General features: G+C 41.1%; 1 protein-coding gene across 1 annotated transcript; it reads left to right on the forward strand.

Moving 5' to 3' along the window:
* LOC122670442 (transcription factor HY5-like) lies at positions 1-26,065 on the forward strand. Its single transcript, XM_043867317.1, has 4 exons — positions 1-143; positions 299-467; positions 25,518-25,674; positions 25,793-26,065. Exons 1-4 carry the CDS (start codon positions 26-28, stop codon positions 25,862-25,864), a joined length of 516 nt encoding a protein of 171 aa, XP_043723252.1. The 5' UTR covers positions 1-25; the 3' UTR covers positions 25,865-26,065.
* Positions 26,066-27,825: the final 1,760 nt, after the last annotated feature.

The raw sequence follows: 27,825 nt of genomic DNA on the forward strand, positions 1-27,825 counted from the left end.
CTCTATACACCATACTTGTCTGAACATGTCAGTTGCTGAAGCTAACAGGCCGTCCCCTTCCAGCTACGACCAGAAGAGCTCTTCTTCTTCATGGAGGAACAGCAGCTCCTCCCTTCCTTCCCACCACGACAAGCATAAATTAGGTTCGTCTTCTTTCTTTCTCTACTCCCACCTCTTGTTAGCAACTTAGGGCTTGGGTTTCCATTTTGCCTGCCTTAACTTTTTTATGTGTTTGTATTGTATATATTCAAGAATGTCTGTCTTTGGCGCTCTTTGATTTCTTGTGCTGGTATTTCAGAGGAAAGTGATGAAGATCTGTTTACGGTTCCCGACGTTGAAGCAGTTCGGCCCAGCGACTCCACCAGGACCACAACTGACGTCCAACATGGTAATAGCTCTACCCCTCTTCCCTCCAAGCGTCGCAGGGGTCGGAATCCCGCTGATCGGGAGCACCGACGCCTAAAGAGGTAATATTGCTTTTCTGTTACATCTATATATTTAAGTGTCTTCTTTTCCTTCCTCCTCCTCCCCCCCCTCTTTCTCGCTCTCTCGCTCGCGCGCTGTGTCCCCTTAGTTTCTAATTCCTCAGGTGCAATGGAGAAGGGACTCGGTCCCCCACTCTCCAACCCCCTCCCCCGGTGTTGGCCTGGGTGGGATGTGAAGTGCGATGAAGATATTGGTGTTTCGTTTCTTGTCATGCTGTGAAATGCTCAGATTAAGTGTGGGTTCAAACAATGGATACGTAGGCATACCCTTTTCCATACATGCAGAAGCATTCTTTCATCTGCATGTATGTCTAGTGATCTTTTTCTTCTTTTTTCCCTCTCCAAAGGCTGATTGCTTTTTCAAGAGGGGAACGGGGGAGTTCCATTGCGTTTGCAACTTCTAATCGAAGCTTTTCAACCAAAATTCTTTCCATTTCCCATTGTAAGACTATACCTTTGGTGGTCAGCTTCCTTCGAATTACATTAGTTCATTGTTTTACCTTCACATCCGTTTTTTCAGAAGCCTTGTTAAATTTCATCTAATTGTTTACTGATCTACGGATCTTTCCATAGAAAACTTTCTTTTTCCCGGACAATTATGAGGTACTTTCCAATGATTAGCTTCTAAATTCTCCATGTTGATATGCATTATCTGATATGTCAGTATTTGATAGGAGTGGCATTGCCCCAAGCTTAGTGGCGACAGGTGCCATATCTGCCACGTGACAGCTTTGATGGCACCTAAACACAGACAGCTGGAGGGCCGGTTAGACGAGAGGGGGAAATCTGAGATGAAACACAGAGTTGCAAGGGAGAGAGGAAATCACATAAGAAGAAGAAGAAGAAGGGAGTTGGGGGGGGGGGGGGAGCTCACACACACCACACAAGTTCACACATACAAATTGAACTTCAATTCATTCTCAAATCGGAAGACTCTATCGTGGTTACATGGTATAAATAAAAGAAATTGTTGAGATAGGCTAAATTATCCGATAGGGGTAATTTAGTCCTTTGGTTTTATTGTTTTTATCTTTTATTTTTATTTCCTTTTCTGTAATTTTTCCCCTTGACCGATCTCTATTTGGGATTCCTAGTTGTAATGGGAATTCCTAATAGGAATAGGCAAGGGGGGCATTCCTATTTTAAGTCATTCCTACTTTGATTAGGAATAAGTTGTATTCCTACTTTGAGTAGGAATAAGTTGTAATTCTGGATTATTATAAATAAAGGTGCTGGGTGATCAATTAAGATACTCAAGCATTCAGTTCTACAAGGCTTCTAACATGGTATTAGAGCAGAATCTGATCTAAGAAGCAGTTCTCAAGTTTTTTCTGGTTTTTTTTTTTTCTCCCCCCTCCCACGGTTTCTGGTTTCTCCATTCTCCACCACTCTCGGCTCCTATCTTTCATTCAGGGCAGCACCTATGAGGTGATCTAATGCAGATTTAGATGCTGCCCTCGCATTCACCTCATTGAAGGTTGCGATTACATGGTGTTGCCCTCTGCCGACGGGATCCCTCCACCATTGGAGATCGAGTTCTTCCCACAAAGCTGAAGATCGATTTCTGTTTTTTCTGGAGATTGGTTCCTACTATCCCTGGCACACACCTCTTCCTGTTTGAAGACTGCAGTATTGAATCAAGCCAAGACAGATTCAGCTCTGCGATTTCTCTCTAAACAGCATTTTTGCCCTAATTTTTGGCTAAAATTAGGGCTTCTTATTTGCTGGTCAGAATGAGCTCCTTTTTGGATGACTTCCTCCCCACTACTAGAGGATCACTCGATCAATCTTTCACCCTATTCTGACAACTGAAAGTGCTGCAACTTCAAGTCACTCGATTCAGTTTTTTTTTGAAAATCTGTGTTTTTCAAATTAGTGGTTCGATTTCTACCTAGTTGAATTATGGGCGACTCAGAGATGACTATTGCTACTTCTGGAGGAGATGGTCAGATTAGGAATGACTTTCTTCCCTATACTGCCGCCATTAAGCTTGATGGTACGAATTATTTGATTTAGGCCAGATCATTATCCTTTACCGTGGCTGGTAGGGGCCTCACTGGCCATCTCATTGGCACCACCAAACAGCCTACTGAAGAAGGTGCTGCCCGTACTAAATGGGCTGCCAACGATGCTATGATAATGTCATTTGTTTTGAATTCTATGACCACTAACCTCTCCAGTCAGTATCTGCTCTTTGACACTGTTACTTAGATATGGATTGCTGTCAAGGGAACTTATGGTCGTTCAGGTAGTGGTGCTCAGGTTTATGAAATCAGGAAGACAGTCCAAAATACTATTTAGAAGGAGATGTTTGTCACTAAATACTATGCTGCCCTCAAGTGTTTATGGTAGCAATTAGATCTCTATGCTCGGTTTCAACCTACTACTACTACTGACATTACTGCCTATCACTCTTATGTTGATCAGTTTCGGGTCTATGATTTCCTGGTTGGCCTTAATGATGTTTATGATCCTATTCGGGTGCAAGTTCTTGGTCGGGTTCCTTTCCCCACTTTAGAGGAGACCTTTTCTTATGTTCACAGTGAAAAGACACGAAGGGCTGCCATGATGATCACTCCCAAAGTTGAGAGATCAGCCTAACAGACTACTGGCTTTCATGGTACTAAATCTCGTTTCGTTTCGTTTCGGTGTTTCGGTCTGACCGAAATTTTCGAGATTCCGAAATTTCGACATCGGTCGAAATATAGTATTTTTCTGTGGGTGTAAAATGCCAAAAATGACCGAGATTTCCGAAATTTTCGAAACGAGATGACTGAAATGACCGAGATTTCCGAAATTTCTGAAACGAGATGATCGAAATTTCCGAAATATTCGAAATATTGCATTTTTTCATATCGGACTTGCGTTTCGTTTCGGACAGGTCAAGATACTTGAAATATTCGATATCTCAACCGAAATTTCGCGAGTTTTAGTACTATGCTGGCTCCACCCCAGATACTTCTTCTGACAGTGTTGCTGCTATTGCTACTGCCAAAGAGCCTGTGAAGTGTGGTCATTGTCACAAACCATATCACACTAAGGCTCAGTGTTGGAAATTACATGGGAAGCCTGCTGATTTTGAGGCCAAACGTGATCGTGCTAAGCCTAAAAATAAAGCCAATCACACTAAAAGTGTAGCTCCAACTCCCACTACTGACATTGGTTTCTACCAGGAAGAACTCCAGACTCTCCGGCGTCTATTGAACACATCCATTGCCTCTACTACATCTGCTGCCAATTCAGGTTCCTTCTTTGCCCGTACAGGTATTTCTTTTGCTGGTCATTGTGCATCAGTAGTCTCCACTCCTTGGATCATAGACTCCGGTGCTACTGATCACATGACAGGTTCTTCCAGCCTCTTTAATACATATTCTCCTGCTTCTGGTAAAGATAAAGTCAAAATTGCTGATGGGTCCCTCTCCTCCATCTCAGGGAAAAGATCCATTGGTTGTTCTCCTTCTTTTACACTGTCATCTGTGTTGCATATTCCCAAGTTTACCACTAATCTTCTTTCCATTAGCAGTATCACCAAATCTTTGAATTGTAAAGTAACCTTTTTTCCCACTCATTGTGTTTTTCAGGAACTGGACTCGGGGAAGACGATTGGATTGGGTAAAGTGCATGGCGGATTGTACCTGCTTGATGGAGACCCTGCATCTACCCAGGCTTTACCTTCTAGGCTCTGTCATGGTACCAAATTTCGAGATATATCGCCGAAATTTTGGTAAATTTCGACACTACAGAGACGAGATGGGCTTTTGAAATGAAAAAGTGCAAATTTTGGTATATTTCGTAGAAATACTGTGTATTGAGTATTGAACGATTGACTATTATGAAGTTTATGAGTTATGACTTATGCACTTATGACTTTATGAGTTTAAACTTCTAAAGGCTACGCTTGACTTTATTTTTGTTTCATTACTTTGTTTAAATTTCTTAATAAGTCTTTTAGTACTTAAACAATATGTATTTAACTATTTTATACAACAGGGTCCGACCGTATATAGTTAATCAAGGGTGCAAACCCAAAACACCAATTTGAGTTCATTTTTTTTGCAATATGAAGGTTTAAATGTGTTTATTTAGCTTAAATAAGGGTGTCCATGAAGTATCAGGCCTAGATATGGCCAAATACCCACCGAGATGGACTCCAGAAATATTGTAGAAAAAATGCAATATTGCGGCGAAATTTTGCCAAATTTCGGATATCTCGGTAGGCCCGAGATACCGATATATCGCGAGATATAGTACTATGGGCTCTGTCACCCGACATCTTTCTCTTCTGAATTACACAAATGGCACTCTAGATTAGGTCATCCCCCTTTAGGTATTTTATCCACTTTATTTCCAGCATTAGTTAAAGATTATAATAAGGAAGATTTCTTTTGTGAGCCTTGTGTCTTGGTTAAACAGACACGTTCAACTTATCCCATTTCTAATAAAAGATCTTCTTCCTTATTTCATGTTGTTTATACTGATGTGTGGGGTCCTAGTAGAAAAGTTTCTCTTTCTGGTCATCGGTGGTATGTAACCTTTATTGACTGCTATTCTAGATTTACTTGGGTCTACCTTATGCACACAAAAAATGAAGTGTTTTCATGTTTTCAGCATTTTCACCAGCTGGTTAAGACCCAATTTAATGCCACTCTTCAAATTTTGAGGAGTGACAATGGGACAGAGTATATGGAAGGTCAGTTCCAAAAATACCTTGCTGCCCATGGAATCCTCCATCAGACCAGCTGTGTTGATACTCCAGCCCAAAATGGGGTGGCTGAGAGGAAAAACCGCCACCTCTTGGAGGTGGCTAGAGCTCTTCTGTTTGCTCGCAATGTCCCTTCCCTTTATTGGGGGGATGCTGTCCTTACTGCAGCCTATTTGATTAATAGACTGCCCAGTCGGGTTCTTAATTCCAGACCCCCTGTTGAGCCATTACTTGGCTCTTCTTCCTTTATCGTTCCCCCTAGGGTTGGTAAACTTGAACCATGTAGTCTCCGCTGCATTTTCTTAGGTTACTCTGCTACACAGAAAGGGTACAAATGCTATTACCCTCCATCCCGTCGGACTTTGGTCAGCATGGATATCGTGTTTCATGAAAATGTTTCCTATTATGTGTCCCCACCTCTTCAGGGGGAGAGTGTTAGTGAAGATGTGCTAACCATAGACTCTCCACCTCCACTCCAGTCTGTTTACAATGAGTCTGAACCAGTTCGGCCTGCTCCTAGTACTTCCCCTGAGTCGGGGGGAGAGATCCTTATACAGGGGGAGACCATCTCTATTCAGGGGGAGCAAACTACCCCAGTCCAGACTCCTGTCCAGAGGACTATTAGTGAATTTCAGAGGAGGATTGATGACAGTACTGTGAAGACCTATGGAAGGAAACATAAGCAGGTTCAATCAACTGTTGCTCCAATACCCATCCAATTGCCGAACCCGGATCCAGAACCTACTTCTCCACTTGGTAATGTTCCTTCTACTGAATTACCTATTGCTCTTCGCAAAGGTGTTAGGACTTGTACTCAACATCCCATATCTCATGTTGTTTCTTATGACTCCCTTTCCCCATCCTTTCGTGCTTTTGTTTCCTCTCTTTCTTCTGTTCGTATTCCTAACAATTGCCAGGAAGCTCTATCAGATGGAAAGTGGAAGGCAGGTATGATGGAAGAAATGGAGGCTTTGAAGAAAAATAACACATGGGAGCTTGTGGTTCTTCCACCTGGGAAGAAAACCGTTGGATGTAAATGGGTGTTTGTGGTGAAACAGAAGGTGGATGGCACTGTGGATAGGTATAAGGCACGACTCGTGGCCAAGGGGTTCACTCAGACATACGGCATTGATTACCAGGAAACCTTTGCATCTGTTGCAAAGTTAAATACTGTTCGTGTGTTATTATCTTGTGCAGTCAACCTTGGATGGGATTTGCAGTAGCTAGATGTAAAAAATGCCTTCCTAAATGGAGCACTGGATGGGGTGTATATGGACATTCCACCAGGGTTCTCTTGTGGCAGAAACCAAGGAAAAGTATGTAGGTTGAAGCGTGCACTATATGGGCTGAAGCAGTCACCATGAGCATGGTTTGGCCGGTTCCACAAGGCCATGATTTCTGTGGGCTATAAGCAAAGTAATGCTGATCACACACTCTTTATAAAGAGGGTTGGTGAAAAACTCACTGTTTTATAGTCTACGTTGATGACATAGTGGTTACTGGCAATGATGGTGATGAGATCAAACGGTTGAAGACCTTCCTTGGACAAGAATTTGAGATTAAAGATCTAGGGAAACTATGATACTTTCTTGGGATTGAAGTGGCCAGATCTTCTAAAGGCATTTTTCTCTCCCAAAGGAAGTATGTCCTAGACTTATTGACTGAAACCGGGTTGTTAGACTGCCATCCTTTAAATACTCCTATGGATTCTACTGTTCGGCTCAAGGAAAAAGTGGGTGAGCCTGTTGATAAAGGCCGGTACCAAAGACTTGTAAGGAAGCTGATTTAGCTCTCACACACTCGTCTTGACATTGCTGTCGCCGTGAGTGCTGTGAGTCAGTTTATGCATGATCCCTACTCTTCTTATATGGAGGCTGTTCTTCGTATCTTGCACTATTTGAAGTCAGCTCCTGGAAAATGAATTCTTCTGTCTGCACATGGTCACCTACGGATAGAAGCATACACTGATGCTGATTGGGCTGGTTCTGCGGATCGCAAGTCTATTTCTGGGTATTGCTCCTTTGTAGGTAGAAATCTTGTCACATGGCGTAGCAAGGAGCAAAATGTAGTTGCTTGTTCTAGTGCCAAAGCTGAGTTTTGGGCTATGGCACAAGGTATTTGTGAGTTACTTTAGCTTAAAGGTTTGCTACAAGATCTTGGTATTCCTATTCGTCTTCCTATGATGCTGTACTGCGACAACAAGGCTGCAATCAACATAGCACACAACCCAGTACAGCATGATCGTACCAAGCATGTTGAGGTGGATAGGTATTTCATCAAGGAGAAGTTAGAAGATGGGCTGATTTGTATTCCCTTTGTGACATCTGCTGATCAACTTGCTGATATCTTCACCAAGGGATTGTCTGGGAAATTGTTTCATCCCAATCTAGTCAAGTTGGGCATGATCGATATCTTTGCTCCAACTTGAGGGGGAGTGTGGGTAATTTAGTCCTTTGGTTTTATTGTTTTTATCTTTTATTTTTATTTCCTTTTCTGTAATTTTTCCCCTTGACCGATCTCTATTTGGGATTCCTAGTTGTAATGGGAATTCCTAATAGGAATAGGCAAGGGGGGCATTCCTATTTTGAGTCATTCTTACTTTGATTAGGAATAAGTTGTATTCCTACTTTGAGTAGGAATAAGTTGTAATTCTGGATTATTATAAATATAGGGGCTGGGTGATCAATTAAGATACTCAAGCATTCAGTTCTACAGGGCTTCTAACAGAAATCAAAACACTCCTATTCCTAACTCTAAAATTGAAATATAATGGAACTCTACTACTAGCTAGCCTATTGAAAGTAAAACAAAAGACTTGAAAATAAATCCAAATAAATAAATAGGCTACTAATATCCTACAAGACCCAAGATTGGACCCGGTTCTCAATCTGGATTCTCAAACGGGTTTGGGTCTGTTAAGATATGTACAACGATAGGGGGAGTGTCCCTATAGTGAGTTCCCTTATTGCTTTGTGTCTTTAATTGTTGATAGAGTTAGAAGGAGTTAGTTGTCGGTTTCCTAGTCTAAGTAACTTCAACCCAGATCATTACAGACTGAATCTATCGTGGTTCAGCACATCAGCTCCCATTGTTCTCTCTTTCTTCTCTTCATAGATTCTGGTTTGCTTCCTATTTGGTTTAGTTACATGGTATCAGAGCTAGAGGCCATCTTAGCCCTTAACTGAACATGATCTTCCCAGCAGCATTTTGTATATTGATGGACCCATGATAGCCTCAGAGTATCAAAGTTAGAGACAGCAGTAATTCATTGAGAACTACATGACTACTACGTAGGCCTTTGAACAGTATCAGGATCTTCATATGTAGATATAGCAAACATGCAATAATGCAACCAAATATCCACGGAATAGGTCACAGCTTCTACTGCCCTCTCATATTCCTCCGACACTTTGTCAATAGAACCCAAACAAGCTTCATGATCTGCATACTTTCCAGTAACCATAGCCCAATGGAAATTCTGCCAAAAAGGTGTAATAACCCTTCCAGATTTTTAATATGAGGTATCCTCTGCAACCGTCTCTGTCTCTTCAATGAGGGCTGTCCATGCATTGAAGTCCAAAGAATTTGCTATCACTATGCTCCACAGTCGTTCTTCTTAGCAGAAAGTACAGAACTCTCTTCAAACGGTTGCTCAGCAGCTTCTCCAGGGAAGCAGACCCATTTTCACCACTTCCTGTATGAGTAAAATTTCTCATTTCATTAACACCATTTCCATTTACATGTACAGAAGAATCTTAACCAACAACGTGAGCTGAATCCGGTACTACAGTCTCCTGGCTGATATGATTCTCAGAAGTATTCGCCACACCAACAGTTGGCTTTGACTCATTTGAGATAACAAGAGGTTCTTGTGTATCATAACTAGGATGTGTATCCTATGCATCTCTATTGGCTAAATTAGGACCATCCGACAAGGGATACACGGTATCTGTTGGAATGGTTGAAGTAGTCGGCTCCACAGCAGTCACAGTGGTTAAAGCAACACCATCTGAAGGAATGTTTGAATTCACAGCAGAGTACTCAGTTGTAGTATAGCCTGAGAATGAGTATTCCATAACAGTTGACGTTTGGGGAACCACAGTTTCACTGTCCCACATTGTAGCTTACCAAAGTAAATCCACACTTGCGTGTCTAAGGGAGATTGAGAGATGAGAGATGACAAAGTGGTGAGGTTACGAAGCGAATATGATAGAGATTCTCAGGTTTTTCGTTCCTCAATCAAACCAAAGCTATTGATTTTGGCCTTTTTTTGGTGGGCAAATTAGAGAGCAGCGATGAGGGTCGATCCAAGGTAGTACTCCTGCATCAATTCCCTCGGTGTTGAGAAAAACTTGGCCATGAGTTTTGTAGAAGGGAAGAAATAAAAACACGAGTGGGGGTTTAATTGCTCATTGTCTGCAACTTGGAGAAAATCCAAAATAAGAAGTTTTGGGGTTGCATCCATGGCTGGAAAATCGTGGGTAAAAACAAACTCAATGTGAACACCTGTTGTTGCAGTATAGTCTGTTGTATCTTCCACCCATAAGAACCGTCTCATCTTCCTTAATTGTTGTTGGTTGTCCCACATCCAAACTGTCTTCCTCTTGTGTGATCTTTCAACTTGTCCTGTGGATGCAGTGTCAGTATCACTTTCTTTGACTCCAGGGATATTTTGTCAACCAATCCTTGAAGAACGAACGTATGACGTATGTGATATGGTTGTAGGGTACATAAATTTCTATCACTACCAATAATGCCTTTTCGTTCTTCCAACCACTCTCGACCCAATTTAATATTGTGCTGAGAAGATTCAAACACTTCATAATAAGTACCATCACAATACTGAGAAACGAAAAATTTGACCCTTCTAAAAAGACTTCGCACGATCTGGACTATGGCCCCACATAATCTTCTAACAAACAATATTCTCACCAAGGCAAAATAAGGGGCTGTGACACTGTTCACGTGAATAGTGTTTTGGCCTCTTTTTTTTTCATGTTTCAATCTACATCAACTCTCCCCCTCTTAGAAAAAATTCGACCTCGAATTTTGAAGAGAGTAGGAAGGAGTGTTGTGTTGTGCACATCCATCTTCAAGCCATAGTAGAACTCTGGCAGTTCTGTGATGCCTGGAATGAAATCTTGTTGACGTGGCTCTCGTTCTTGGAAGAATTCAGGTGGAAGGATGAACTCTACGTTATCTGATTTATAATCAGAGAGATCCTTGATTATCATATCAGCAAAATTGTCTTCCGTTGCGAGATTGAACTCCTCCTTTTTAGACTTCTGTGCACTGGAGATCTCGACGGGTTCTTGTCGGGGGACCATAATCACCTCGGCTTACTCTTTAGTATCATAATCCAAGAGGTTGTCATCATTGTTACAATCAAGGGCTGCATTGACTGCCCAATTGATTCAGATTCATCACCAAATAGGGCTTGTTTCATTGGGAATAAGTCTAGGGTTGGGTTACATACATGTTGGGCCTTTGATCCCTTGGGTTTCTAATGTAATAGGCCACTTTTATGGGTATATAGGTTGCATACGGGATTAGCCCAATACTTAGTTTATTTTTATGTTTTTTAATTGAACCGGTTCAAATTGGTTGCATCCAATTGGTTCAATTTAAGTGATCATGTGACTTGGTTAAGTGGTCATGTGATGTAAGTTGGGGTGGATTAGGACTCTATATGTCCAGCCATGTTTTGAGTCTATTTCCTTTAGTATTCTAGTTTCCTAGTCAGTTTAAGTTGCCTAATAGGTTAGGGATAGGATTAGGCCATTCCTTTTTAGTGTCTAAGTCTATTTTTGAGTCTTCTATATAAGTTTGTAAGGGAGGCCAGCATTACATACGAATTTGATTAATAAAAATGAGCTTTATGCTTGCTGCCATTGCTGCTGTTCTTTGTGAATGTATATCCTTGTGGATCTCAAGGTGGTGAAGGGTAGGTGGACTCCTGCGACTCCTTGCATTGTGAAGATCGGGAGGTTTCTTCAAGTTATCAAGCTGTTGCCATTGTTCTTTACAATCCAGTAAGTTTGAACCTGCTATTTGTTTTTAAACCTTCTTCTACCAGCCTTTATCTTCCCTTAGACCTATTCCACATTCCCCTCCATCCATCAAGCCCTAATCTCCATTAAATCTGCAACTCCTACCTCAACTAGGACTCCCTCATAACTCCAGATTTAACCATCAATTTCGAACCCTACTTCCAGCCTATATCCCCCACACCTCTCCCTACATTCAACCTTAAACCTAGCCCTTAGTGTCCACTACAACCCCTCCATTCCCCCACTCCTTTAAAACCCAAAACCTGCAACTTAGTTCTGCCCCCTACAGCAGAATTTGAAAACCTATACAAACCCTAACTTCTTTTCATCATTAGGATCCCTTAAACTTGCATATTAAAACCCTATAAGCCCCTTTCCTAAAATCTGCCCCTAAACCCTAGATCTCACAAACAGTCCATTTTCATAAGGCATCCTACCCGAAACCCTAGTTTTCCAACCTCAACCAAATTCGATCCAACTTATACCATTAGACTCATAAAAACCTGCACTTCAATACCAAATAAACCCTAGTTCGAAACCCTAACCCTAACCCTAGTTTCTGACCTAATTACCTAAAACTGTCCATTCGGCCAGCCCTACTACGTAACCTTGTTCCCCTGGTTCCTAGTGGGCTTTGTCCTACCTAGGCTACATTACCAATCATCATCGAACTGAGGCTCTCAAATTTGTACATCGGGGTTAGCTTCCATACCCGCAATGATTGAATTTACTGTCTCTGATACCTTGATGACTTCGACATAGACCTCCTTGCTAGGATTATTGAACCGTTGATCTAACATCTGCAGAATTTCTTTCAATGTCATAGTAGCATTCGTAGGAGGTGGTTGGTAGCCGGGACAAAAACCAGCTTTAAGCTCTTGGACTTCTCTCTCCAAAGAAGCAACTCCTTCAACCAACTGCCGTACAGCTAATATAAGATCATCACTAGCATTTAACGGAGCATGGTTAGGATTGTTAGAACTACCCTCATCAGCCATAGCTCTGATACCAAATAATGTAAGACTAAATTAGGGTTATTTTAGCCCCAAGTATACCCACAAATCCAAAATAGAAACAAAAGCAGAATTAGAAGGTTTAGGAAATTAAGTCAAACCAGCCATGGAAATGCAACCCAACTTGGATCGAGTTTAGTAGTAAGTGAGGGGAGCCTATGCTCCAAATTTCGTCCAATTCTGATGGTTGGATGCTAAGATGTGAAGAGAACTCCAAAATAGAAGGTTATGGAATATCTCACAAACCAGCACTGTATTTGGCTCCCAATGAAGATCGAGTGTAGACCTTGATAGTAAGAAGCTTTGCTGCAAGTTTGGTTCAGTTCTGATGGACAAAATTGGAGATGGAAGTTGAGAATGAAAATAGAAGGTTAGTGGTGTAGGACAACCCAGCCAGCAGAATAGGCCAGAATTGGGATCGAGTGGAGGGGTAGGTGGTGTGGTTCTGTGCTCCAAAACTCAGCAGGTTCTGTTGGTGGGATGTGGAGTTATGGAACTCAGGAGTGGCAGCAACTATTCAACTTGCAGGAGCAGCAGCAGCCTCAATTGAATGGGAGAAACAGCAGCAGCAACTTTGGTTGTGTTTGGAGATTGGTAGCAGCCTTCATTTGATCTTCACAGCAATGGTATTAAGCAGCAGAGAACAGCAACACAAAGGATTGATTGCAATAGAAGAGGAGATATGAGAAGAAGGGCGATAATGGGATTCGGCTCTCACATGCTGGCTCCTAACAGCCCTTCATGGCACAGCCATTGGACAAGAGAATCTTTTGCTTGGAAGCAATTTTTTCATTCAACTATTCAAATCATGGGGAGGCTTCTAAAAGCCTTTACAATATATAGAGGGCCATACCTGCACCTCAAGTAATAAAAGAAATAGAAACTTAACATAATTAGAAACTAATATTGCATTAGAATAGAAACTAAACTAAACTCCCAACTCCCCCATACATAAACAAAATTGACTCTTCTAAAAAGTCCACACGATCTGGTCTTGTGCCTCACAGAATCTTCTTACAATATTCTCACCAAGGCAATATAAGGGGCTGTGACACTGTTCACGTGAACAGTGTTTTGACCTCTTTTTCTTCATATTTCTATCTTCATCAGGTTTAGGTTGAGGGAATTGGAACCAGGTTTGGATCGAGTGTTACCTAGGGGGAATAGTGTCCTTGGCCACCTTTGGGTGAAGTTCTGATGGTTAGGATGGGCTGGGCAGAAACTAGGGTTTTGGGTTTAGATTTGAGAAGGTGAGAGATGGTGGCTGGACTTTGGATCGAATATTCCAATGGGGTAGGGGAGTAATCGATCCAAGTATGGGCGGATTGTGATGGTGGGTTTGGTCTGTGCAGGTTTTCAGGTTATGGGAAAATTTAAAAAAGGGGGGAAAGTTAGGGTTGGGGTTGTAGAAGATTAGAAGAAGAATAAGGGGTGGGGAGGGTAATGTTTCAAACTCACTGGAGTTGCAAAATTATCCTGGCAGCAGCTTGTTTGAAGGTAGAAATTGAATAAAAATTTAGTCTTGAACTTGAACTTGAAGAAGAACTTCACTAGAACCATCCGGTCTTCACACCGCAAGGTGTCAATTGGATCACACACCAATCCCACCAGCCTTGATCAGACACAAAGCAATTCCCAAAGGAGAGAACAAGGTTGCAGAGCAGCTGGAGCAATATTTTTAATAATTCAGATGTGAACAAAAGCCCCACCAAATCACTTTATTTATTGGGGCATTGGCCACACTCCTATTCAGCCTAGGAGTATAAATACTCCTAGCCGGCTAACTCTAAACATCACCTCCCTTTTCTAAATTCGTGGGAGGTGTGGACCCAAAGAAAAATAAAACTAAAATAACATTAAATAAAAAGGTGACTTAAGTCACTTAAAGTGAACCACTGGTTCAACCAGGTTGGGCCAGTTCAATTTAAAAGACAAAATACTAAAAATAAAACTAAGTATAGAAGTACTTCTACTACTACTTGGACAGCAGCTTCTTGCAGATGTAGTGCTTCAGCTCTGCATCAGGCGATATCTTCACTAAGGTGTTGTTTAGGTCTGCATTTCTTAGTGGTTGTTGCAAGTTGGGTATGGCCGCATGGGAGATATCTATGCTCCAGCTTGAGGGGTATGTTGAAAGGATGCTACCGCCATTTTAGGGGTGTTTTGGGTAGTTCTGTAGTTAGTTACGGGGTAGTTTTGTACTGTTTAATTTTATTTATGCTTTTTCTTGTAATTTCACAGTTTTATAAATATATATTGATGGTTTGGGGTCTCGGTATTAAGTCAAATCGTGATCTCTCTATTCTTTTCTATCGTTCCATCGTATCTTTCTCTTCTTTCCTTCCTCTCTCTCGCCACGGAGTGACTGGTTTTCTAGATTCTACTTTGTTTCAGGAGGAAGAGAGGGATTCAAGTAGAAAGCCTGGAACGACTTATAGTTTTGATACCGTTTCGATCCCAATGACCGGCAATGCCTCTGTTTTGTTTACTCTACTCCGTGAATCCATCACACCCGAAATATGTCTGTTTCTTTTTCTCTTCACCAGCAGAACTCAACTGTGTGTGTCCCCTCCAATTGCTATATATACTTCGAGATGGTGTCTGTCGACTTGGCTGAGACGCAGTGGAGGAACAGTAGCGAAGTTGGAGGGTTGACATGGCCGAACAACCCAGCAACTTCCTCCCTTTTCTCTCTCTAAAAAAAAAAGGATATACCCAGTGCACGAGGCTCACGCCACTTTGGGATCTGGGGAGGGTCATAATGTACGCAGCCTTACCCTCGCTTTGCAGAGAGGCTGTTTCTAGACTTGAACCCGCGACCAATAGGTTGCAATGGAGCAACCTTTACTGTTGCACCATGGCCTGCCGTCTCTCTCTCTCTTTCTATATATATATATATATATATATATGTATGTATGTATATGGGATTTTCGTATTGACATCCATCAAGGTGTCAAATAATTTGTAACCTTAATTTTTCCCCTTCTAGTATGGTACACAATTTTTGTCCAATGGGTAATAGTATTATTTCACATGTATACTCAAAAAATGTGCATGACAATGACACTGTTAGAATAATGTACTCCAGAATACCGTGGGGGTATTCTGATCCTTTTGGGGGTATTTTTATGTTATTAAGTGTTATTAGCTTATGTCGGTTATGTGGGTTTTAGTCCCACATCGCCTAGCTTCTATTATTTGTAACTTCCCCTCTATTATAAATAGAGGGGCCTTTCTATCATTAATACAAGCCATTCCATTATTTTATTCCCTCTCTCTGATCCACCGTTCAACCAACATGGTATCAGAGTTGGTCTGATCTAGGTTAGAGAGAAAAAAAACCCTATTTCTCCCTTCTCCTCCTCCAATCGATCTTTCCCTTCTTCTCCCTTTTCTCGGTTTTCTCCTACTCCTGTTCTTCTTCTTTTCAGCCCAACAAAAGGGGCAGCACTAATGAGGTAAACATAATATCGATGATTTAGTTGCTGCCCCCCCTTCTCTTCTATCGTTTTTATTAAAAAAAAAAAACCTGCTGGAGCCTCATCTGCGATTTGGAGTTTCCCTTCTTTGAGATCAGATCTCTATGAATTTGATCCTCTAATTTAGGAACACCCTATGCAGCCTTTTTCCAGCCATATTCTACCCTATTCCTAAACCTAACTTCCCTTTTTCTTTATCTCCATCTTTTATTATTTGTTTTCCAGCCTAAATCCCCAAATAGATTTCACCTTGTCAGGATTTTTCAAAACCCTGACTCCAATCGATTTTGGGGTTTCCCTTGTCAGATGCAGCCAATATTTCAGGGATAATTCCCAACTAATCCAAGCCCTAATTGACCTCAGTTTGGTCACTATCTGATGGCTGGATTTGTACCTATAGCAAAACCTTCTCAACCTGCTATTTTTGGTTACCTGTCAAAATCCTGACTCAAATCGACATTAGGGTTACAGGTTTCAGTTTTTGCTGCCTTTTGGAGGGATGCTTACTCCACCTACAAGGATCACTCGACCTCAGTTTCAGCCTCTTTCCAAGTGTTTGAAGATCCCTAACCCCAATCGATCCTTCTTTTCAGGGTTTTTTCAAAATCCTGACAAATATCGATTTTAGGGTTAGGGTTGATTGCTGCTATTGGAGTTTTTTGGAGGTGTTTCTACCATCAAGGACATTCTACTTCAAATATTCCTGGCTTGAAGGTCTATTGCACATGATAGCTGCTGTCCTATTTTTCTGTAATTTTTTGGTGATTCTCTCACGTGAAGATCAAGTCTCAATTACTAAGGAGATTGGTTATTCGAATTGGAGATCCATTCCAGCAGTGGTGGTCAACATCTATTACCAGAAGACATCACCTTTGACAAGTCATCATCACTTTGTTGAAGCCCCCTTCCCTACAATCGATCTTCCCTTTCAGGGTTTGTTACAAAACCCTAACTATAATCGATCTAAGGGTTAGGGCAGTCCACTATTGCTGATTTTTTGAGGAGAGTTTTATAAACATCATAGGAGTATTCAGCCCCTATTTCAGCATCATTCATTAGTTCTTTTTGGAAAAATTCAGGTTCATTCTTATGGCTCGGTTTCTCCAATTATCAACCTATGTTTCTTACTTATTCCTATATGGCTGGCTGCTTCAACTACCTATGGATCTGTCTGGTTATTTATCTTATATTTGCTGGTTATTTTGAGCTTTCATACCTACCTGGCTAGTGTTATTGATTGGCTTCTGTAAGCATGACTGGTTGATGTGTTACTGCTGCCTTCATGTGGAATACTGCTGCCCTATGATTGTGACTGATTTTGCTATTATTGGAGATCGAATTTCTTTCGTTATGGAAGACTCGAATCTACTACCCTGGAGATTAGCTTATTTGGGACTACAACAGTGTGTTCCACGGTCATTGGCTGCACCTACGAACTTATTCAGTTATGTGAAGCTTTTCTGGTTCATTTCTGGCTCACCTTGGAGCTTGAATCATAGCATTGTTACTAATTCAGATCTGATCAAATTTTTGTTGAAGCTTCTACAATCCATTGCTGTCCAGATATCTTCGTTTGTTCTTTTAAGCATGTGGGAGTTTATACATTGGGGTTTTTGCACACTTGTTCCTTCTTGTTTGAAGATTGATCAAGCCTTAAAGAATGGAGCCTTTCCTTACTTCAAATCAGATCTGTATATTTGTCAGATTTGAATATTAGAGTTAGGAGTTTCTCCCCTGCAGGAGTTTCCATCAAAGGTGTTTGTTTGATCATTTGACGATGGTTGAAGATTTATATGTTGCATTACTTACTCCGTACTTCATTATCCCACTGCCTTTTCCTTCACCACCTCCCAAACAATACCTTTGGCATTCCCCATAACCACCTTGGAAGTTAATGGTACTCTCTTCTTTACCATTTCTTCTTTTTTCCATTACACTTGGCAGCCATTGAAAAATTCTGGAATGTTGTGTTTTGCCCTTTCTCTTACATCATCTCTCTTATGTCTACGTGCACTACACGCGAGGGGGGGATTATATACAGTATACCTGCAGCCATTGCAGAGAGCAGAACATGCAGGGACACTTGGTGCAAAGCATAGAAGGTCAGAGGTTTCACCATTGCTAATGGGTATCTACTTTGTTATTGGGTTAAAGTTTGTCATAAGGGGGAGGTTGGCTTTAAAGTTTTGAAGATGTTTGGTTATTGCCTGCCCATATGGGATCCTACAGTTTGGTTGTTTTTTTCCGCTGCTTGATCTTTACTGCTGCTTGACTCTTTTGCCGGCTACCCTAGTTACTTCTCTTCAAGATTATAATTCAAAGATTCATTATTGGACAAAGATTGGTGAGAGATGCTTTTTTGCTGATCAAGTCTGTCCAAGTTTAAAGGTCTATTTTTTTCAAGTTCTTGAAGATCTATTTGGGAGCTGCATTCATTTTGGAGCTGGATTCTGCTACAACTTATTTTTTCCCATTTTATTCAAGTTGGGCATTAGTACCTTGTATGCGCCAACTTGAGGGGGAGTGTTAGCATTGTTATGGAGAGTTTTTTTCTTAAGTCCAAGCTGGATCTTCTTTCTTTAGTATTTGTATAATCCAGCTTGAGGGGGAGTATTAGAATAATGTACTCCAGAATACCGTGGGGGTATTCTGGTCCTTTTGGGGGTATTTTTATGTTATTAAGTGTTATTAGCTTATGTCGGCTATGTGGGTTTCTATTATTTGTAACTTTCCCTCTATTATAAATAGAGGGGCCTTTCTATCATTAATACAAGCCATTCCATTATTTTATTCCCTCTCTCTGACCCACGGTTCAACCAACAGACACCTTTTGATAATAACACAATTATGTCACTTTCAAATTATTTTTGAAAACCCTTTTATACCCCTATCTTAAAGAACTTTTGAGAATAAGACAAGGGGCAATTAAAAGAAGGTGCCAAGTTCTACATACACCTGTAGAGGTGTCACTTAAACACTCCCTCTATATATATTGGGAGTGTATTATTGACATTGTTGAGATGCAGGGAAGGAATGGTATGGAGGTGGAGGGTTGATGTAGTTAGATTGGCCGAACAAAAAAGATCAAGGACTGTATGACTTTGGAGAGGAGTTACGGGCTGTTTAAGCCCAATGGGATGCTCACGTATGAGCTTGGACTTGCTAGTACTAATTGAAGTGGTAGCAGTAGTAGCATAGGTGGCACTGGTGGTGGTGTTGGGATGGGGTTAATGCATAATGGGACTGAGTTGAAAATTGAAACAAAATGACAGGTAATTTTGGAAATGAAAATTTTCACCATGTCAGGATCAAATTTATCGTAGTAATTCTTGGAGGTGGAGAAACCCAACTTAATATGAATTTACCACATATGCCTCTCCATCCAAGTGACTACAAGTTATGTTAAGCGGGAATTGATGTAGGGTTTCAAGCAGACAAACCCCTATATATATATATATATATATGTGGTGATTAATATGGCTTATTACTATATGGACACATGCCCTTTTTATTTATAATAAGATGGAGAACATTCCAGAATAGGTACAAGGACAAAACTACCCCTAGGACAAAACTACCCTTGAATCCACATTATAACACTCCCCCCTCAAGTTGGTGCATAAATATGAAACACACCCATCTTGTTGACTAGAGAATTAAAACTCTTAATACTAATTCCCTTAGTGAGAATATCAGCTAATTGCTTACTAGATTGAACAAAAGGGACATAGACAACTTCCTCGATTCAATGCAGAAGCAGAGTTCTGCTTCTTGGAGATGACTTTAAGTACCTCAAGATTCTATATGCTGCCTCTAGATGGGTTGAATGAGGATCATGCATATATTGGCTAACTACACTCACTGCAAAGGCTATATCTGGCTGGGTGTGTGAAAGATATATTAGGCGTCCCACTAACCTTAGGTACCTACCCTTATCCACTGGCTCTCCATCCTTATTCTTTAGATGAGTGTGAAGCTCCAATGGGTTTCAATAGACTTACACCCCAGCATTCCTGAGTCTGACGGAAGATCAAGCGTATACTTCTATTGAGAAAAGAAGATACTTTGAGCAAAATAGGCAACCTCGATCTCAAGAAAATACCACAGCTTTCCCAGGTCCTTAATTTCAAACTCTGTCTCCAAGTAGGTCTTCAGCTTGGTTATTTCATCAGCATCACTTCCAGTAACAACTATGTCATCTACATAGACAATCAAAACTGTGATATGTTGATCAGTCTTCTTGATAAACAACGTATGATCAACATTACTTTGTTTATACCCAATGGACACCATGACTATGAAAACGACCAAACCAAGCTCTTGGGGATTGTTTTAGACCATATAAAGCTCTCTTCAAACAACACGCCTTGCCCTGAGTTTCTGGGCCAGCAAATCCAGGAGGGATATCCATATACACCTCTTCTTCGAGCTCCCCGTGGAGAAAGGCATTCTTCACATCAAGTTGCTAGAGATCCCATCCTTGGTTAACAACACATGAGATAATTACCCTGGCAGTGTTCATCTTAGCAATTGGGGGCAAATGTTTCCTGATAATCGATCCCATGAGTTTGGGTAAAACCTCTGGCAACCAGCTTTGCCTTGTATCTTTCTATAGATCCATCAACATTCTGTTTAACTGCAAAAACCCACTTGCAGCGTCTGGGTTTCTCTCCTAGAGGAAGAGGCACCAAGTCCCAAGTGTCATTTTTCCCCAGGGCACTCATTTCTTCATTCATTGCTTTTTTCCACCTTGAGTTCTTTAGTACTTCCTACCAGTTGTTAGGGATGGAAACAGAGGACAAGGAAGAAACAAAAGCATAGAATGATGGAGAAAGAGAGTTGTATGAAACAACATTAGAAATGGGGATGTTGAGTACAACTTCTACGTGGCTTACAGATAGCAATGAGTAAGTCATGACTAGGATCTAAAGGAGACTCACCAGAAGGAACCGGAGGACCAAAAGGACTTGAGACTGGTAATGCCAATTGGTTAGGAGCAGTGGTGGTGGTATTGTCAACTAGATTTCTTTTATGCCACGTTCCTCTAGTGAATGTCTTCAAGGTAGGCTCACCATGCTCCCCCTGAATTAAAGGCCATTTCTGCTCCCCCTTTATTAAAGGCTGATCCTGCTCTTGTCCGGTTATACCATCCTCAAGCTCAATGGACGGAGTTTCTATAGTAGGCACATCCACCTCCAATGGAGCAATTAAATGCATCTCTTCACTTGTAGGTTTCCCCTGAAGAGCTGTATGAGAAGGAAAATAAGCCTCTGTTTCCCGAAAGATAACATCCATAGTGACAAACAATTTTTGGGAAGGAGGATGGTAACACTTATACCCCTTCTGGATAACAAAATATCCCAAAAAAATAGAGCAGAAACCCTTTGGATCAAATTGGCCACTGACATGATGATTGCGAGCAAAAATTACAGAACCAAAAACTTTAGGAGGCACCACAAAGGAAGAGGAATCCAATAACACTACAAGACGGCAGCGAGAGGCCAACACACAAGAAGGGAGCCGATTGATAAGGTAGGAAACCAAGAGAACTGCATCACCCCATAAACGAGGAGGAACATTTATAGCAAACATCAATGATCGGGCAACTTCCAAGAGGTGACGATTCTTTCGTTCAACCACACCATTTTGGGCAAGGGTGTCGACACAGGAGGTCTGATGTATAATCCCATGAGCAGACCAATAGGCCTGAAGAGAACCATCGGTGTATTCTTTTCCGTTGTCAGTCAGAAGGATTTCTCTTTGGCATCAAATTGCGTCTGGATCATTTTGTGGAACAACTGAAAATAGGAGAATACATTGCTCTTTTGTCGCATAAGATACAAAATGTACGGCTGAAACAGTCAATGAACGTGACAAACCAGCAATAACCAGATGTAGAAATACAACGGGCAGGTCCCCATACATCAGAATGAGTTGAACCAAAGGGATTAAACTTCTATTATCTGAAATAGGGTAAACAGCTCTAGTTTGCTTTGCAAAAATGCAAGCATCACAATGAAAATTGTTCGGATTACAATGCTTTACTAAACTAGGAAATAAATTAGATAAAACACCCAGAGGAGGGTGGCCCAGGCGACGATGCCACCTATGTAGATCATCCAAAGCAGACGCCGAAGAGTCAGAAGTAGACGCCAAAGCGGATGGAGAATTGTCAAGCAAGTATAGACCACCAACCACTTTACCACTGTCAATCGTACGACCCATCATCAAGTCCCAGAACAGCCAATGAGTAGGAAAAAATATTACTTTGCAGTTTAAATCCCGTGTAAGACTACTAATGGAGTAAATTAGTAGAAAATTTGGGAACATGCAAAACAGATGAAAGAGATATGGAAGGAGTGCACTTGATGACTCCCTTCCTAGAAACATGAGAAAGGGAACCATCAGCCACACGAACTTTACTATTACCTAACAAAGGAGAATAATGACAAAAGTGAGTAGGAGAACCAGTCATATGGTCAGTTGTACCCGAGTCAATTATCCAGGAAGTGGATATGACGGAGGTGCTATGGTCACAAAAAGGAATACTAGATGGGAAGAGGAAGGCGAAGAGGGCGGATTAGAGAGGTCCGGCAGGGAGGTGCCCAAAGCTGCTGATGGTGCTGATGAAGAAGACGAGTCTAGCCGGGTCATTAGACGACGTAAGTGTTGGAGTTTCTCCTGAGAAAGGGACTGAACAGAAACTGTGTCCTCAGATGAAGTCTGATTTGCTTTGGCTGAAGAGGAAGAACAACTCTGCCCACGTCCCCGAGTATCATTGGGATGTCCATGTAATTTCCAGAACCTGTCCTTGATAGGTCGCATCTTCCCACAAAAATCGCACTTCACTGGAACTCGATCAGACGTGGAACGATTAGTAGTACCACGAGAGAACCCACCTCGAGATGAACTCTGTGGGCTAGAAAAGAGGGCTGATTATTCTTGGGTAACTGGATGAACCATAGCATTAGGACGACTGTCTTCTAATTGCACCATGGCATAAGCCTGCTCGAGTGTGGGAAATGGATCACGATTCAGGACATGAGCCCGAATCTGATCAAATTTAATATAGTCAGCAAGGAAATCAAAGACACGGAGACCATCTTCCCATTTTTTGCAGGTAGTAGCATCAACATCATAGGTAGCGGTAAAGGACCCATAAAAATCTAACTGTTGCCACATGCTACGGAGCTTTGAATAATATTGGGAAAGAGATAACTCTTGTTGTTTGGTAGCATGAACTTATTGGTGGAGTTCATAACATTGGGCAGCATTACCGACCTGTGAATAGGTGTCCTTTGCAGTCTTCCAAATTTTGGAAGAAATATTGAGAAGGAGATAATTGGCGGCTATTTCAGGATCCATGGAGTTGATGAGATAGGACATCGCAAGAAAAATTGATGTCACCCACTTGGCTTGAGAAGGACCAGCATCGATGGGCTTAACAGATGTCCTTGTAATGTAGCCTGAAAGACCACGAGAACCAATGGCAAGGAAGCTGGATCGCGACCACATCAAGTAATTGCTCCCATTTAATTTAATGGAGCTGGTAGGGAACAGAAGGAAATCACGTTGATTAACTCCTTGTCCAGTACATGCGGTGGAGATCTCAGAGTCGCCCATTGTTGCTGATCATGTTAGAATCACAAATTCATCAATAACAAAGGGATCCCGAAAGAAACATTAAACACCTGTAACCAACAGAGATGATTTAGACCATGGATTGGTCAAATAATCCCTTGGTGGGAGAAAAACTCACCACCAAGGGTGAACAGAGAGAGAGACGAGAGCGGAAGTTCGGCTAGAAGGTGACGGACGTGGTTGTTGGTGTAGAAGGCGGCGGCAGCGGCTGGTGAAGGTGGCGGTGGTTGTGGTTGGTACCAAGAAGAAGAGAGGAGACGGAGGAGGGCGGTGGTGCTTGTGGCGCAAGAAACGAGAAAGGGAAAGAGAGAGAGAAACGGTAGAGACGGCTAAGGCTTCACGAAGGGAACCATTAGGGTTCGGATCGCGATATGAATCCTTGCTCTGATACCATGTGGTGATTTTAGAAATATAGCTTAAGACTATATGGTCACAGTCCCTCTTTATTTATAATAAGATGGAGAACATTCCAGAATAGGTACACGGACAGAAATACCCCTAGGACCAAACTACCCTTGAACACACATTGCAACAATATATATATATATATATATATATATATATATATATATATATATATATTGTTGTTGCATGTATGATTTCAACATGACTGGTGTATAGGGAAAAGTAATCTTTAGAAGTACTGAATTCTCTAATCATACTACTGCCATTGCAATCCAAATCTCATAAGAGTTTAGCAACAAACTCTATCCCTTATTATTTAACAATGGTTGTGAATAACGTTTGGGGGGAATTGAACTAGTTTGGACTTTCAAGTCTTGTGGAGGCGGTTACCCTCGACGTAGCTAAATTTTCTCTTCTTCAACTTGCATTTCTCAATTTTCGTTTGCCTTTTTTTAGCATCGGGATATTTAGAGCCAACGGATGTATTACATATAGGTACACATCCAAATCTCAGAAGGGGGAGCAAAGTTATGATTGGTTAATTATCTAGGGAAACCTGGAGAGAAAACAAGTGATTAATGTTTTTCACCTCATTGTTTCCTCCCCCCCCCCCCAAAAAAAAAAAAAAAAAAAAAAGCTTAGAGAATAGGGAGATGTAGTGGGGGGATTGTTCTATAACCTCTCCTCTGAATCTTTTCCTAATATCTTAGGAGGCCAGAGATTGAAAGTTCATATGAAATCTTTGCCTTTGTTTGTTCAGTCAGTCAGAAGCTAGAATTGTGAAAATCCAATTGCAGTTATGTTTGAGCCTCAAATCTTGGAATTAACGTTCCAGCAGTCTTAATTGGTTATGAAATGGGATTGATGGTTTTTTTTTTTTTTTTTTTGGGGGTGGGGGGTGGGGGTGGGGAATGGGTGGGGTTCAGGCCTTTTCCCTGGCCTTGTGACTTAAGGGGTCTGGATTTCAATTTCTGAAAATTTTCTTGTAGACCTGTGTTGGATTCTTGGAACCTAGACCACCCCATAAATTGCATGGTTTATGTTGATCAGGTGTGTACTTGTGCCCATCAGTGGGTTTACCTGCTCTTTGACCCCAGACACTTGGAAAAACTCTTCAACACGAGACAATGAGCTGGACCCTCATTGGTCTTAAGTGGACTCAGCAGGTTCGGTTCTTGGAGTCATGTCCTGCATTTGCATGGGACTTGCTTTGACAATTATATTCAGGTTTATGTATTCTTTTTCTCTCCAAGACATCCTTACAAAGCTTCTAGGAAGTCTTGAATAACCTTAAGTGGACAGTTTTCATACACGGCTGTGCAAGCTGTGCATGTGAGAGGGGACATGACTTTCGAGGCTTTAATAGGGTTGGAGGGTTTATGACTTTTCCAACTCCATGTGAGAAGGGATATGTACGTGCAATGCTTACACAGCCGTGCATGAAATCTTTGGCCTAACCTTAATTTGTCAAATTAATACAAACTGCCAGAAGTTTTGAGTTTTAAGAAACTCCTGGACCTGACGTGTGTTCTGCCCCAATCATATTAGATTTATAGCTGCTCACTTGGGTTACAGATTGTTTATTTGAATAACTATAGGTTGTTAAAACTGTTCTGTACTTGTCTCTAGACTTATATTTTCTCATGATGATCTACTGTCCTTTGTGGGCCAATTACAATTTCATAGCTTGATCTATCTTTAAACTATTAAAAAATTGTGTTTTCCTTGGTTTGCATATAAAGGTTGTTGAGGAACAGGGTCTCAGCTCAGCAAGCCCGAGAAAGAAAGAAAATATATGTCAATGATCTAGAATCAAAAGCCAAAGAGCTCCAGGACATGAATTCTGAAATGGAGGAGAAGATTTCAACTCTGACCAATGAAAATGCCATGCTTCGGAAGGTGACTTCTCTATGATGTCAATTTGTTTTGTGGACTTGTTGTCTATAACCCCCTTTTGGAAATCTCTACCACATTATGGCATGCTGATTGCAGAATTTGAATACTTTTTTTCTGCCAGGTCCTCATGAACACCAGGCCAAAAGTTGATGAAAGTATTGAGCCGAAACATGATCAGGTGGGGAAGAGCTGACTAGCATTCTTCATGTTTATATTAAAGTTTATGGAGTTATCTTTTGTGGCAGACCTCTATGGTTAAAATGTTCTTAATGGACTGCCAGTCCCTATCATACATGTCATATGCTTGAATACGACTCAGATAATTTGATTTGGCATCAAAAGTAATGTTATAAAATTTATGGTAATAGCATTAGGTTTTGCAGTTGCTACCGTATATTTATATTTGTCAGTCTTAAAAGGCCTTGATGCACCATCATCCCTTTATTTGCCCCCGTCATCTTTTTCCTGTTTGGTTATATAGGGTTTTTTTCCCCAGTGTTTAAAGACTCGGAATTGGGATCCTGATTGGTCATAACCGATTCTGATCGGGATCCAATCTGTCCAGAATCGGTTGAAATTGGCTAAAAACAGCCCAACCCTAGTTCCCTTACAGGTTCGGTCTGATCTTAGATCGTCCAGAAGGACCGATTCCAATCCGATTTTTCAAATCCTGGTTTTTCTCCTTGTTGCTTGGTTTTGGGTTACGATTTGATTGGAGATGGACCAAGCAACAAGAGTGAATAATTTCCAACAGTAGCATTCTTCTGGTGATGTGCCAATACCTTTTTTAATTCGATTTGGCAGTCACTTGGGAATTAAATTTTTATATAGGTTCTGTTTGTTTCGGTGTAAAATTTTCGTAAAATTGACTTTGTAATATAAAATTTTACATGTAAAATTTCAGATATCGGTTGGAAAAAGAAATTCTGTACTAAACTGTTGGGTGGCTATTGATTAAAGAGGTGGGTAAAGGGCTCATAGGCAGTGAGTCATGCAGTTCAAAATTTGATGTGTACATGTTATTCCTTGAATCTAGTGGTATAATGTGTTGGGGAAAAAATGGGTGGGCACTCGGGGCTGTAAACGGGTCGAATAGTGAAGCAGTTATGTGTGATATATATATATATATCAATTTAATATTTGACTATCGCATTGGATTGTTTACCAAAAAAAAAAAAAAAATTTTGAATTTCCTATTACACATAAGGGAAAAGAACTCTGTCTGGATGTGTGGCTCCTGTGCCTAGACACATGATGGGACAAAATGATTGTTCTGCCCTCCATGAAAGCTGGAAATCTTACCCATGTTGATGCTTCCTCGTGCACTCCCACTGGTCCTCACATAGGCGCAACCGCATAGGGGCCATACTCTTGAACAGATACTGCGTTCTTTATAACCTAAATAGCAAAAATACAAAATGACAAGTCAAAACCCGCGTGAATTAGCCAGTTGAATCTGCCATAGTAGCACGTTAAGATCTTATAGTTTATATCTTAGAATGGTTTAATTAAGCACATGTCAAATTCAGACTCAAATTCAAAAAATATATCATCCTCTGTGTTGGCATCTTCATTGTATTTTTCAGTGTTTCATGTATTGGGATGTGTTATAACCAGACTATGGGTAGAACAATATAAGAATACAAACAGTAATAAAAGCATAAACAGTAGTACGAAACAAGAGTATAAATAATCAAATAAATATACGTACTTGGTAGTTGTAGGATATCGCCAAAGGAGACAGTAGGTTGGATCGAGTCGTATCTAAAAGACACTCTCCTTAAGGTCTTTAATCGCCCCTTATTAGTGCAGACCGGGAACAGTGCGATTATACCTCCAAGATGAAACGATCCACTAATCACTAAAGACAGCACTCCCAAAGTGATTACAGAAGGGGTCCGAAAGCTATACTCAACACACAGAGACAGTAAGGACGGACAGAAACACTCTCTGATGAAAACAGAGAAGAACCACGCCTTGAGAAGCAACAAAACAGGAAGAAAACGAAGTAAAGTTACCCGTGCCAATACCCTTGTATATATAGAATACGTAGAGGCAGGTTGTAAGGTACTGTATGTATACAGGCGTCCCTGTATACCGTACAGGTACTTAAGTGTCTCCTTATGTGTGTACAGGTACCACTACACACTCGTA

Source organism: Telopea speciosissima, chromosome 8 (genome assembly GCF_018873765.1).
Source record: "Telopea speciosissima isolate NSW1024214 ecotype Mountain lineage chromosome 8, Tspe_v1, whole genome shotgun sequence".
Classification (NCBI taxonomy): domain Eukaryota; kingdom Viridiplantae; phylum Streptophyta; class Magnoliopsida; order Proteales; family Proteaceae; genus Telopea; species Telopea speciosissima.

Coding starts and splice junctions, on each gene's coding strand:
- LOC122670442 (XM_043867317.1), top strand. CDS start 26: ATGTCAGTTGCTGAAGCTAACAGGCCGTCCCCTTCCAGCTACGACCAG. Junction 144..298: donor CCACGACAAGCATAAATTAG/GTTCGTCTTCTT, acceptor CTGGTATTTCAG/AGGAAAGTGATGAAGATCTG. Junction 468..25,517: donor GAGCACCGACGCCTAAAGAG/GTAATATTGCTT, acceptor TTGCATATAAAG/GTTGTTGAGGAACAGGGTCT.